Raw genomic sequence first — 14,000 nt, forward strand, 5'->3', positions numbered from 1 at the left:
TATTATGTATCTGTTCATTATACTGACACAAAAGTCTTTAGTATGTATCTAATATACATAAACATGACCATTAAAACAGATTTTCAAATGGCTTCATAGAAATGTAAAGGGCATTAAATAATAAAAAAAGAATAAAATTCTAAAATAATTTACTACTATATCTAATATCTAGTATCAACAAGATATTTTCAATGTTTCCAATAATTTTCTTTAATATTTCAAAAGTTTAATGTCTTTATACATTCCTACTGAAACATTTGTACAATTTGCCATTTAATTATTTACTACTCTGACTTCTTATTATGGCAGTACGTAAACAAGTAAGTGTATCGTTTCTTTGGTTGAGATGTTATGTTACAAAATACTTTCCATAATTGTCCGCGTTTTGTAAATCAAACTCTGCATATGTTACAATATTTGAAGCTACGAATAACGCTCTTAATTTTGTCTGATTTGTTTATTTGAAAAAAGGTTGTAGACCTAGTTAATTTAATCAAATCGTACGTCTGTTCTAAAATAGTTCTTCAGATCTGAGTTATGTGTCGTTAATATTCAGGGAACATTAAAATTTTCTATAACTGAACCATTTTTCTAAACAAAACATTTCAGAATCGAGATTTAATTAAAGGTCAATCCTGTGCGTACCTGTGCGCTCGTAATCTTCCGGCAATAAGGAAAGACGGATCATCTAACATAGCTTTCAAAACGGCTAAGAAGTCTGCAGCTTGATCTTCGTCGATTGCTCGTCTGTCGTAAGACAATGTCGCCGACATTTTCGTTGTTTTTTGTAGCGTAGCGTCTATAGAACGATAAGTTAATATTTACCGTATCCTTATAAGAATTACACATATTTCAAATATTTACCCAGTTCCTCTCGACCACCGCCAACAGCAAGTATTGCTGTTTGTGGAGGATTTATAATAGCGCTAAACTGTTTGATACCAAACATTCCCAGATTAGATATTCTGAAAAGCAACATCAGAAACAATATATAAGCATTTGTTGATAAATTCATATATTTGTATGCAATGTATGCAGCGAATGCGTATTAATTTACGTAAATGTTCCTCCTTGAAATTCTTCTGGCTTTAATCGACCATTTCTAGCTTTCTCGGCAAGTTCTCTAATATTTTTTGAAATTTCTAACAAACTCTTTGCTGTGGTGTCAAAAATAATCGGCGTGATAAGGCCTGTGTCTGTGGCAACTGCTACAGATACATCGACTCTCGGCATACGTATAATCTTTTAACAAAATATGATAGTAACATTTGTGCGTGTTATTGAAATGCTTATTTTGATTTCATTTTCTTACATACCTGATGATTTTGATACAACGTATTAATCGATGGACATTCGACTAACGCGTGTGCAGTCGCTTTCGTAATAAAATCATTTATCGAAACGTTAATATTTTCAGTCTTAAGTTCGCTGCGGATTTCGTTCAGTTTATCTAGTTTGATATCGATGTAAGCATACGAATGTGGAATTGTACTCTGAAAAGGATGTTCCGCGAGTAATGAGTGGATAATTTTTGCGTATGTACTTATATAAATTTCTGTAGGGATTTAATCACATAAAACATTTATAATTACCTTTGATTCTCCAAGTCTCTTAGCGATAACAACACGTATATTCGTAACTGGTATGTCTTCATAGGCAGAAGGCTGTCCAGCAGGCACATGAGATTTCGCAGGACTAGCAGCAGGTTCCTTACCTTTTTCAGTTTTCGGCGGTGAAGCTGTTTCGACAAAGTGAAACATCATTATTTAATATACATACAATAATATTCTGAATACTTGTAATAACATTACAGATGCTTACCCGCTTTTGGAGAAATTTTTTGTACATTATTTGCCTGAATATAGGCTAACACGTCACTCTTTAATAATCGATTGGGTCGTCCAGTTCCTTTGATGGAACCCGAGCTCAGACCGTATTCTTCTAGCAATCGCTTCACCGCTAAACCATAGACTCTGTGAAAAAGATCCATGTAAGATATAAAATTATAATTACTTTAAAATAACGATAAAAAACGTTTTACATACTGTCCACTCGGAGCAGGTTTCTTATCCCCTGCTGGTGCAGCCGGCGCTGCTGATGCGGCTGGAGTAGCCGCAGCTGGTTTTGTAGTTGACGGAACAACTACATTTTTCCAATCCATTCCCTTTTCAACTGTAATGGCAATCAGTTGTCCTACTTCAATTTGACTTCCCTCAGGAGCCTGTTAAATGTATTTCAAGTGCTCATTAGTTTGTTCTTTTTTCATTAAGATTCTATTAACCATAACACCATATTCATTAAAAATAATATACAAGAATCTTTGCGAACACAGCTTCATCCTCAAATTCAAATGTCATAACAGCTTTATCCGTTTGTATCTCTGCTACTGCATCTCCAGGCTCTATTTCATCTCCTTCCTTCTTGAGCCATTTTACTATTGTACCAGAGGTCATTGTAGGTGACAAGGCTGGCATGCTAATATTATTTCTGAAAAGTATATGCACTTGTAGTGGTTAGTTTGATACATTAATTATTTTTGAAGTTGTATGTATAGCTTTATGTACACAGACACCTACTGGCCTGGGAGTGGCTCAACTGTTGCACTGGGGGCAGGGGCAGGAGTAGTAGATGTTGTGGAAGGTGCTGATGGAGCAGCTGTAGCTACGCTTGAAACACTGTCTGGCATTTCAACAGACTTCCAATCTTCATCTACCTCAACAGTAAGAGCAATCAATGTTCCTACTTTAATGTCCTTGGTTCCTTCTGAGACCTAGTAAAATAATATAATATGTTTTTCAGTTTATTGTGTACAATATAAATTGTATCAAAACTAAAAATATTCATTGACAATTCTTTACATATGTAAGAACACTTCGTTGGAAAAAGATCAGTAAACTGTCATCATTACATTTCTTTAAAATATCCTTCAAATCTTACAATTATTTTTGCAAGAACACTTTCATCATCAACTTCCATTGTCATAACGGCTTTGTCAGTTTGAATGTCAGCAAGTGCATCGCCAGCTTCAATCTTGTCACCTTCCTTCTTAAGCCACTTGACAATAGTACCAGTTTCCATAGTAGGTGACAAAGAAGGCATCAAAACCTCCTTTCCCTTCACTAGTAATGAACAATTATTTGTACATTTTAAGCATACATATCGCATACATTAAAATTTGTCTAATAGTTGATTGCATAATCAATCTGTATAACTATACCATAAATAAATGGTCATGAGCTGTACCTGATGAAAAAAAACCTATACATTTCATATTGTCGACATTACAATTTAAATTAGCAACAATATTATATCAGTGAAACATCGTTTTAACTAAATGAGTGCATGTTAACCTTAAGAGTCATGAATAAATGTGTTAAATAATTATTTCTGAATGAAGTACATACCGTCGAGAATCCAACTTGTGTGGAAACATGATCGTTGATATTTTATGGGCACAGGTATTCGTGGTAATACACGGTTACTTTTCCTAATTGATAGAACCGCGATCCTTGATATCATCATTTGCGCCATGTTTGATTGAAGCAATTAAACCAAGCTAGCCAAAATCAAGACTTGCCTCTTACACACTCTTACACATGAAATTGCATAGAAACACTTAGAAGACTATGATACTGATCACAACCTTTACTTTAATAATCTGCTCGGACGAATATATATATATATATATATATATATATATATGTGTGTGTATGTACTTACATACATATCTACTTACTTAGATTCATATATGTACACATGTGCCAGAGAGGAAAGTTTCTTCCTTTCACTATTTGATTAAACTTTTAATCTCAATTTTCATCAATATACTTACCTCTTTTTTAAAAATAAACATAATTCATGTAATGTTTTAATACATTTTGTAAATGTATTCATTACTCGGATGATGCTTAGACTTATGTAATCTATAACGTATTATGATGCGATAAAACGTGAATTATAACATCGCCTGAGCGACCTGTATAATTAACATATCATAATGTCTATAATAATTGGTATACCGAGAATTTTATACGTTTATAATATACATGAATTGAATATAGTAAAATATTAATATATTTAATATAATAAAGTTCTATATTACATTTGTATCTTACAAAGCATATAATGGAAGAAATAAACTTTCATTTAATTTCTACTTGTTAAAAGCAGCTGAAAAACATTTGACCTGACATAAACATTCGTAATTGCTAATGTTAAATTTAGTATTTAATTAATTTGTCTACCTACAAGTTATTATACCTCTTAATTTTCAATTGTTTATTGCTGATTATTTTACTTTAAATATCCTACCCTATGCTTGGTATACTAAATAGGATAAGCATTACAACATTTGTATAAACTACAAAAAAAGTTCATAAAAAGAGAGTACCATTAATGTACAAGGAACAGAAAACATTTAAAATTAGTTGTTTGTTTTACTATTGTAAAACGTTTATTATCATAGGTTAAAGGTTTTAGTAGAAAAAGATCACATTACATTTTTACACCAATGTTGGGCAGTATGATTAGTGAGCAGCTATCTATAGCTTCCGTAGTTCGAATGTATAAAAAAGTTTATCTTGTATCATAATACAATAAAGGCACTTAAGGTCTAACATTTTAAGATATAAATGAAGAATGTAACATGACTATCACTTTTATGTTTATTATTTACAACATGAGTACACAAAGTTTCAAATTCTTTTCTTGTGAATATCCGCTGATGAGAAAAAGAAATGACAAAGAGATATCATTTGTATTTTTTTCATTTTTCCAATTAAATTTGTTACTACTATGATTTGATAGTTTCTAGATGGATTTGTATTATTAAAAATATTTTTGGACACTTATAGGCTTATCGATCTTCTACTCTTTAAATTTTGTAATTTATTGACTAATGTATTCAATTGCTAAAGTATTGCAATAGAATTATTGGCATTTGTTCACTTTGATCAAGAATACTCTGTCTTGTGTATATTACAAAGCGATTATAATCCATGCTCATATTAATGAAGATTCAAACACAACGCAACAAGCACAACATTTCATCATAAAATATGTAGGACTAAAATTTAATGATAAAATGGACGAATTGCGACTATGCGCATACAACTGGCAACACTCTGTAATACAGAACAATGTACGAGCACTTTGCTGCCATTGCTTTGAGCAAAGAATTACAGAAGAGATATGTTGAACTAAGCATCGAATACAATGCTAATAATTAACGTAAATCGTTCGCAAAGGATATAAAAATGTATTGCATATGATTCTTGTACATGTACATGGACCATTTTTGAAGAGTCTGCAATATTGTAAAACATTGTATTTGGTATGCTGATTAATATGCTCCATTATTTTTTTTTTCTTTCCAAGTTTTAAAACTGTTTAACGGTACCTCCAGTAATTGTAGTAAAAACAACTATGAACTCTAATTTTCTTCTCATCATTGATGGACTCTTCACAAATATCCTCTACTATAACTATGTTTTAATAATTCTTGTATGTATTTATAAAGTTTTGATATTTAATATTTTCATTATAGCATAGTATCAGTCATTCAAATTGTTATTTAATTTCAATTTAGTACTGATACATAAATATGTATATATTTATATACACATATGTATTATATGTATATATTCTTTAAGATATTTCTTTTTCAATATTTGTACGCTGTGATATGTTATAGCTTTGGAGATATTGGTTGAACGGGAAAAGCAAAATTTTAGGATGGAAAGAAGAAATATTATACGAAGTATACGACAATTAATTACCTGTGTATAAAAACTATAATGTGTCGAAATATTTCAATATTCTTTCGTTATGTTGTTCGATTTATGTAAAACTTTATAGTTTGAATAATGTTTCAAATATAACAATGTGACATATTTAGAGGTGCAATTACTTATCATACACGCTTTTGAATAAACTTATACAAAATTATCACTTTGATGTTTAACACACTTATACTATAAAAGATGTAAATCTTTTACAAACATTGTTATTCCTTTAATAACGAGGTGGCTACTTCTTGTCGTACGGACATGCGTAATTGTGTCACATTTTTTTACAGATGCATTTCTGACCGTTTTAGTCTTCAATTTTCCATTATAGTTTCTAATTTGAAATCAATTACATTTAATAAGGGGATACTGTAGATATCTACCATAGATTACATCTACAATCGTAGATATTCTATATATGTACATCTTCATACGTATTTTCGGAATTCTTAATTGTCAGTGTACAAAATGTATTTTCCAGTTATTTTCACGTATAAATGGACTTATTAAAAATTTACATGCTTAACATTACAGTTAACATCAACCGGTCTGTAATAAGAGAACAATTCTGCATTTATCCTTCAGTAACTAGAAGTCTAAAATTTTTAAAAATCTAAGCTGATAAAAATGTTCTAATTTCGGCACGTTAAAATTAGTTAAGATGTTTCCAGAATATACGAATTGATATGAAAATTACAATTTAAAAATATATTCATTGCAAATCAGCAAGACAATTATGCTTGAAGGTCTTAAAAATATATAGATATGTTGCAAAGAATTAATAATATACCATAAATCGCTGTGAATCGAACTCTGTATAGGCCACTTATATGTATAAAAAAAATATTAAATTGGATTTTTTAAAAAGGATAGTCGCACTTTGGGTTTTTACAAAACTGGTTTAGCTTGAAAAGTTAGCTTTTAGTCTCAAACCATTGACTCTACTTGTAAAAACTTGCTTTAAATCAGTGGTTTTGTTAGTCATTATCTTATTTAAAAATATAATTTCTTACATTTCTGTAATTTTATCTATAGTTCTTTGGTATATAAACTTGATACCTCTCAGATATTTTATTTATTAATCAATGTACTCGGCATGTTCTTTCCAATATTTTTAAGTTTAAAAAATGTTCTTTGACTCCATACTTTTGTTACGTATTTATTTCTAACTTCTATACATATAAAACGTAAGTTACTCCTTATATGTATTATGTACCTATATTTATGAACTCTCGTGTTCTCTAAATATAGATATCATATTTAATATTTTCAAGATCAGTCGACACTATCTTTTTTATTACTTTTCACGGCAGAAAATTTGTACAAAACTTGGCTTGTGAAATCCTATTTATGTATAACAAAATACACAGCATGTTAGTGGTATATCATTAACACTTCAAATGGAATACACATGTTACGCATATATACTCTTGTTGAAATACAATATCATTTTGTATCGGACAATACTCTTATAAAAAAAATATTTTCATATATCTACATATTATGTAATAAGGGCCGTCTTATGCTGCACATATGCTAATTCATTCTCACGGTGAATCAGAATAATTACGTTCGTAATAACGTTTTTTGACAAGCTAGTTTTTTGGTTTAAAAAACAGCAGCATTTATCTATTCCTCTATTTTCCAGGAAAAATAATTTAAAAGACAAACATAATTCATTTAAATTGTGGACAGACAACATTACACCATACTAATTTTCTGACAGATCTTTCTTGGCGAATCTGTATTGTAGATTTCTAAAACAACATGCGACAGTTTCATTATTTTTAATATTGAATTCTACATGGTTGTGAATATTTCTTTCCTAAATTCCATGTTTTCTATAAACGTAAACAGAAACGAAAAGGTTTAAGAGCGCTGTCTTAACAATTTTAACTTTTATCATATTGGAAGTATAATAATACTGAACTTTTGTCATATTCGAAAGATTTTCTTTCTCCTTGAGGATACAACTTAAACACCTTTTATACAAATTAAATTATAAGAGACTTATTTAGAAACACGTGTTTGCTTTGATTGTTAGTATCTTGCAAATTTTTACATGTATCCTCTTTTTACATCACCTTGGGCATTCTTTACGGTTGGCCTGGCAGACCTGGGAGCTGGTATGCGCGACGGTGGTCTAGGAATAGCGCTCATTATGTTTGAAGTTCTATTTCCTCCTGTATTCCAGTTCGTTGGTTGTCGCAATCTTGTTTTGTTTTCAGCTTTCAACACTGGTTTATTAAACGCCTATAATTAAATACATGTAATTCAATGTGTAGATAAGACCATATATTCATAAAGTATACATCATTTAAATTAATATCCGTTTTTATTTTTTCATGAATATTGTATCTACAAAGTTGGTAAAAAACTTACTTCAGCATTCTTCACTACGACTGTTTCATTCTGCTGTTTCACTGCACTTTCCATAAGATGACCTTAAAAAATGAATTGTCAATATAATATAAACGACACGAATAAAATCTGTGTAAATATAAAAAATATTAATTATTATATACATGCCAGCTTACCATCAGTATTTACGGACTGACTAGACCTACTGGGACTTATTATTGGAGAGCTTGTTTTAACATTCAAATCCATACTTGTTAACGAAGAAGAATCGCTTTCACAACCATCAGTACCATTTTTTAGTATAGGAGACGAAAAATTTTTTTCCATATCTGTCCAAGTGCTTTCCAAGACTCGTCTACTTAAAGAAGCAGTCGAGTCTTGTTTCAGACCTAGTAAAGTATGAAATTTGTTAAGGAACAAAATGCAATTTAATTTTTTCTTTCAGTATTAACACAATGACCACCCGTATTTTAATTGTTAGGACAATAGTACACTTAAATATATCTACTTAAGTTATTGCCACGCGAGATATATAAATATTTATATATTGGCTTGTGCACATAACTGGTTACTTGGATCATTACCATATACTAAAAATTGTATTGAGAGGATTGTAAATGTTACTGTTTACAAATCGAATGACTTTACATATAATCATCTAACAGCGTTAGTTTTTGGTGACTACCATAACAGTGAACGTGTTAATATAAAGTATTGCTTACTTTCTTCTTGCATTCGAACTATTTGATGCAATCGTTCGATATTCAGTGGCTGCACAGTATATGAATTATGACTACTGTCTGAACACGTACTAAGCCTGTCGTCTAGATCAGGCGCGCTGTGAGCACTTTGTGTACTTTCAATGCTTTCTGTAGATCCTCCAGCACCCATCATTTGGAGATCCCCTACGGCCGTATTAAGTTCCAAGAGTCGTTGCTCGGAACCGCTTTTTATTTTACCTATGGTATACAATTTATTCGCTATAGTTTTCTCAACATCCCTTACAATGTTCGGCTGCGAACCTTTCATATATCCAATTCTAGACGCGTTTGTACATCCTGTCACGCCGACAGTTCGCAAGGAATTAGATACCAGATTTGGATTAGACTTCTGAAGGAACTGTGGTAACTTCGAAAGCATTCGCGGAATGTGCTGCTTCCCTTTTTGCAGTTTTGGAAGTGGCTTCACGAACGTAACGTTCACGTTCTCCACAGATCCCGCGTTTTCCATATCAGTCTTTCCATTATGAGCATTACCTTTTTTCGTGAAAGTGTAATACTTCTTTTCCGGCGAATTTCGAACACATGCTTTAACATTGTTTGCTATCTCAGCCCGAACTTTCATTCTATTAACCGATGGTTCCTTTTTATACGTGTTGTATTTATTTTGAACGGGAATATCATTAACGTTTTGATTAGAGACCTCGTCAACCTTGTCTTTCTCAGTCTTTATAACGTCAAATTCATTAGTCACGCAGTTGAATGTACTATCAAGTCTATGATCCGCGTTTCTGTGTATTTCCGCTAACAATTCTTTCCTCAGCGACGTAGGTGCCTTAAAAGTTGAAGTCAAGCCTGTATTGTATATCGGAGATGGTTCTAAATGCTTACTACTTGCTTGAAAAATAGGATTTAATGCAGTTTTCGGAGTTGATTGATTACCAGGAATAATAGATACATTAAATGTAGAATCCAAAGCGTTATCATTCATCAATGAAGACGATGAATTTCCAACAGAAAATGTGGATTCAACCAAATTTTCCAAAATATGAGTAGCATTTTTCTGTGCGCTGCATGCCTGACTATTATCGTTTCGTGTATCATTCGTAATGCTTATAATTACTGCTGGCACTGCTTCTTTAATTTCGGTTGCACAATATGTAAAATTTAAAGCACCCGATTCCTTTTTCCCGTCCATCTCTGATTGTACTAATTTTGTATGCTCAACATCTCTATTTACAATTGTGGAAGACAAATTAATTGTACCATGTTTATCTTTATCTGAACATAACAACGTAAGTGTTCTAGAAAATGGTTCTGTTTTATAAGTCCCATTTAATTCCATTTTATCAGGTTTATTGATAAACGTTTTATCCGTTGGAGACAGACTTCTCTTATTGTCTAGTTCATGAGGCATTGAAAACGTTTCGTTTAAATTGAAATTTTCAACATCTTCATGTTTAGCAGCTTGCTGGCTGATGGAATGAGTCGAATTTGAAGATCCATCCTCTTTATCATAACCCGTATTATGCAAAGAATCATCTCTAGGCAATGAAGTTATAGATGAATAAAAAATCGAAGGTTGTGACACATTCATAAGTGGATCACCGAGTCCAGGTTCCACCAAATTAATGAAAGAATCGATTCCCTTTGAATGGGACATGTTTAAGAAAATTTCCATACTTTCTTGCCCCGAGGTTGTCATTGTTTCATCAGGAAGAAGAGTAGCAGTTGCATTTGGTGCCATTTTTAACATAGGAGGTACAATTTCCTCTTTATTGGCAGTAGGCACTTCTGAATGTTTACCCAACTTTAAAAAAAAATATATATATACATATTATAAGTACGTATGTACATATGATGTTTATAGAATAAATAGTAAAGAAATAAACTTACATCTTCTCTGATATTTGAAAAACCTGAATATGCAGATTTCCATGTGTTTGACAAAGGTGGAGATAAAGTTTCCAAAATAGATTCAAAGTTAGTCCTACTAGTTCTTTTTTTAGGTCTTGTAAACGTTCTTGTATCAATGGATCTCCTAATACCTACAAAATATTAAAGTTGAAATTTAATCACAAAATGATACAAAACAATTTTAATTAACTGCAATGACATTTCATTACCTGATAAAGTTAGCTCTGGTTCATTCTTCAACCAGATGTACAAATTTTGAATTGAAGTCTCTGTTGAATACTGTGATGGTATGTACAACCTGACAATGAAACAAAAACACGCATAAACTTAGACTTTAGAAATATTATATCCATTCATATAAAATTACACTAAAAAATGGTTTAGCTATTTAAACATACACAGTTAGTGGAAATATCATAGTGTAATTATGAGATTCTTGAACAAATAAGTTCTATTAATAACACAGATCTCAGAATTGTAATAAAAGCATCCTATTTTATTCTGTTTAAAAAAATTATAATAACAATAGTATTGCTAATAGAAAAACTACAGATTTTAATTAGCATTTATAATGATTTTCATGTTCAAATAGCTACTGATGTTGAAACAAAATGGAAAAATGATTAAACTAAACCAGAATTTACATAATTCATGTAACTCTGAGGCCTAAGACCTTTCACAATTAACATCTCATTCAATCATATTGATACAAATTCTCTTTCATCCCAGTGTCCAAAATATGAATACTTTAGCTCCTGATTGACTTTATGACCACATTATAGCATACCACCAAGAGTACACTTGGAAGTAATGATATAGTAAGGTAATAAATACAGTGGGACCACATATAAAAGTTCTTTTAACGAGCACAATCCAATTCTGATTCTTGGTTACAAAATTATTTTTGGGTTTCAGAAAATTTTCAAAACTGGTCTAAAAGGCAAGTTAATTTAATTTTAAACTAACATCAATGCTTTACACGGCACTAGACAAGACATCAATTACCTAGTGTGACAATATTCTTTGTTGATTGTTAGACCCAAACCCCTTTTTATGACCCCACTGGATTTATACCACACTGTATCCTTACCTTCAGGTATATGTATATATGTATATATATATATATATATATATATATATATATATATATATATATATATATATATATCTGTGATAGATAGCCAGACCTTGAAAAGGAATTAAATTCAGTTAAAACCATAAATGACATTCGATAAGTATAACTTATAATCAGAAAGCTTTAAAGAAATCATAAGTTCTGATAAGGTCACTCACCAGACATCAGTGTCATGGAAATCAAAAACAGATACATCAACGATTTTAACTTGATCGATGAGGCCCGCATCGTTTGTATACTGCTTCCGCACAACTTCCCTATCAACTTTGTTCTCTGACATTTTTAAATCGAATTACGATATTAAATGTCTGGATGAACACATATTTCACTGTTAAAGTGTCTCTTCCCGTGTAGGCTGGTTGACGTGGTATGTATATAAAAATAGTGTCTCGTTTTGCCAAGTCATTTACAAAATTTCTGATGGTTCCGTTCGCGAAGTACTGTTCGCTGTTCGAAAGCATACGTATTAAAATTAGTCAGACGTACAGCGAACATAATTACAGATTACAAGATCAAGAACTTCCTCGGATATTTTCACGTTGTTTTCCGAAGAACCGAAGCAGACCACGGTATAAAAAAGTACTCATAGAAGGTTCGTTTCGTTTTGTTCAACCGTTCTTTCACTTTCCTTTTGCGGAAACCACTTCCTTTTCCGCGGTTTGATATCGCTTTGTGTTTGTTTTTTTGTGTCTGTGAGTAGTTACGTACTCGGCCAATAATAGATTTGTAAATCTAGGAATATTGCAGGCGGACGAACATGGGACGAACGATCTAGATTTTTCCTTTGAAATGCGCCTTTAAAATATGAATAACGGGTTTAATTATAACCGTCTGTTTTACTTGATTTTTTACATCAATTATTTACTTGGTAGTTAAGATAACATTAGACAATATTCATGAATCTTTTAATATCAAGAATTGTTACTCTGAGGGAGTAAAGGATTTATTTAAAATATATGATTCATTATGCACGCACACATGCATTTAATTCAAATTCATACACCGATGGTCAAAATAGAAGGACATCAACTAAAGAAGTACTAGAGACCCTATAGTGTCTCTAGGAATTGCCAATCGATATAAAAATACTCTCTTATGTTCGATAATTCAATGGAGTACAAAATTTTTTAAAAATTCAAAAAAACCCTTCGATGATTCAAATCTTTTATAAAATTCCCCTACGATTAGAGATGAATCGATACAAGTAAATACGAGTACATTACTCGATACTTTTGTTTCGATACCGAGTACTTTTGGTATCGATACCTGCGGTTGCGATATCACGTAGGTATCGAACGAATGTACTCGTGTCGAATGACGAATATCGACTTGTATAGTAGCACCACCGACTAGGTATTGAATAGACCTATCATCCAATGCTTTTTTCTGTCCTACGTTCATAGGGCTACGTAGCCCTGTTACCATTTTAGTGTCAATACTTTGAATAGCTCTTCCAACGTTATATGGACAAGTTACGTCTTGATCAAGCATTCAGTTTGAAGCTGAAAGAACGTAGATTAATCTCCTGTCATTGAAAATAACAATAAACGACCAGAACACTGTTAAAATCGCATTTAATCGCTGAGTACCACTATTTTTTTTTGACCGGTGGCGCCATCCGTGGCAAATCGCTGAAACTACTAGGCAATTATTTGGCCAGCAGTTTCAGCGTTTCGCCACGGATGGCGCCACTAGTCGAAAAATAGTGGTACTCCGCGATTAAATGCGATTTTAACAGTGTTCTGGTTGTTTATTGTTATTATCAATAATAGTGGATTAATCTACGTACTTTCAGCTACAAATTGAGTGCTTCAGCTAAACGAAAGCTGTCCGTATAACGGTGTAAGAACTGTCCAAAGTGAACTTACCGGGGTACGCATGACGAGATACAGTGTCAACCGTTGCAAACAAATGAGATTTTAACAATGTTCTTGTAATTACTGGTTCCCAGCCGTTATAGGGTACTAATCGACATTCTTTAAACTTCAAATGTAATGCATGACGAAGAAGAGTGTTGCCTGTTTAGTGGTTATGTAATTGCAACAGGTTTCGCTCGGATTTACACTGCTAAACGAGCATCAG

At 32.0% G+C, this 14,000-nt stretch overlaps 2 protein-coding genes across 2 annotated transcripts; both read right to left on the minus strand.

Moving 5' to 3' along the window:
• Nucleotides 1-385: 385 nt before the first annotated feature.
• On the minus strand, nucleotides 386-3,625 carry LOC107192450 (dihydrolipoyllysine-residue acetyltransferase component of pyruvate dehydrogenase complex, mitochondrial-like). Its single transcript, XM_015581710.1, has 11 exons — nucleotides 3,405-3,625; nucleotides 2,938-3,119; nucleotides 2,577-2,770; nucleotides 2,313-2,487; nucleotides 2,046-2,221; nucleotides 1,822-1,973; nucleotides 1,593-1,738; nucleotides 1,317-1,493; nucleotides 1,058-1,242; nucleotides 865-965; nucleotides 386-799 (listed from the first exon to the last, which is right to left on the minus strand). The coding sequence occupies exons 1-11, from the start codon at nucleotides 3,529-3,531 to the stop codon at nucleotides 630-632; spliced, it is 1,785 nt and encodes a 594-aa protein (XP_015437196.1). The 5' UTR covers nucleotides 3,532-3,625; the 3' UTR covers nucleotides 386-629.
• Nucleotides 3,626-7,818: 4,193 nt separating this feature from the next.
• LOC107192478 lies at nucleotides 7,819-12,534 on the minus strand. Its single transcript, XM_015581740.1, has 7 exons — nucleotides 12,077-12,534; nucleotides 10,993-11,081; nucleotides 10,763-10,914; nucleotides 8,870-10,676; nucleotides 8,324-8,536; nucleotides 8,169-8,230; nucleotides 7,819-8,039 (listed from the first exon to the last, which is right to left on the minus strand). The coding sequence occupies exons 1-7, from the start codon at nucleotides 12,196-12,198 to the stop codon at nucleotides 7,845-7,847; spliced, it is 2,640 nt and encodes an 879-aa protein (XP_015437226.1). The 5' UTR covers nucleotides 12,199-12,534; the 3' UTR covers nucleotides 7,819-7,844.
• Between the last annotated feature and the right edge of the window lie 1,466 nt (nucleotides 12,535-14,000).

Source organism: Dufourea novaeangliae, unplaced genomic scaffold (assembly GCF_001272555.1).
Source record: "Dufourea novaeangliae isolate 0120121106 unplaced genomic scaffold, ASM127255v1 scaffold343, whole genome shotgun sequence".
NCBI classification, from domain to species: Eukaryota; Metazoa; Arthropoda; class Insecta; order Hymenoptera; family Halictidae; genus Dufourea; species Dufourea novaeangliae.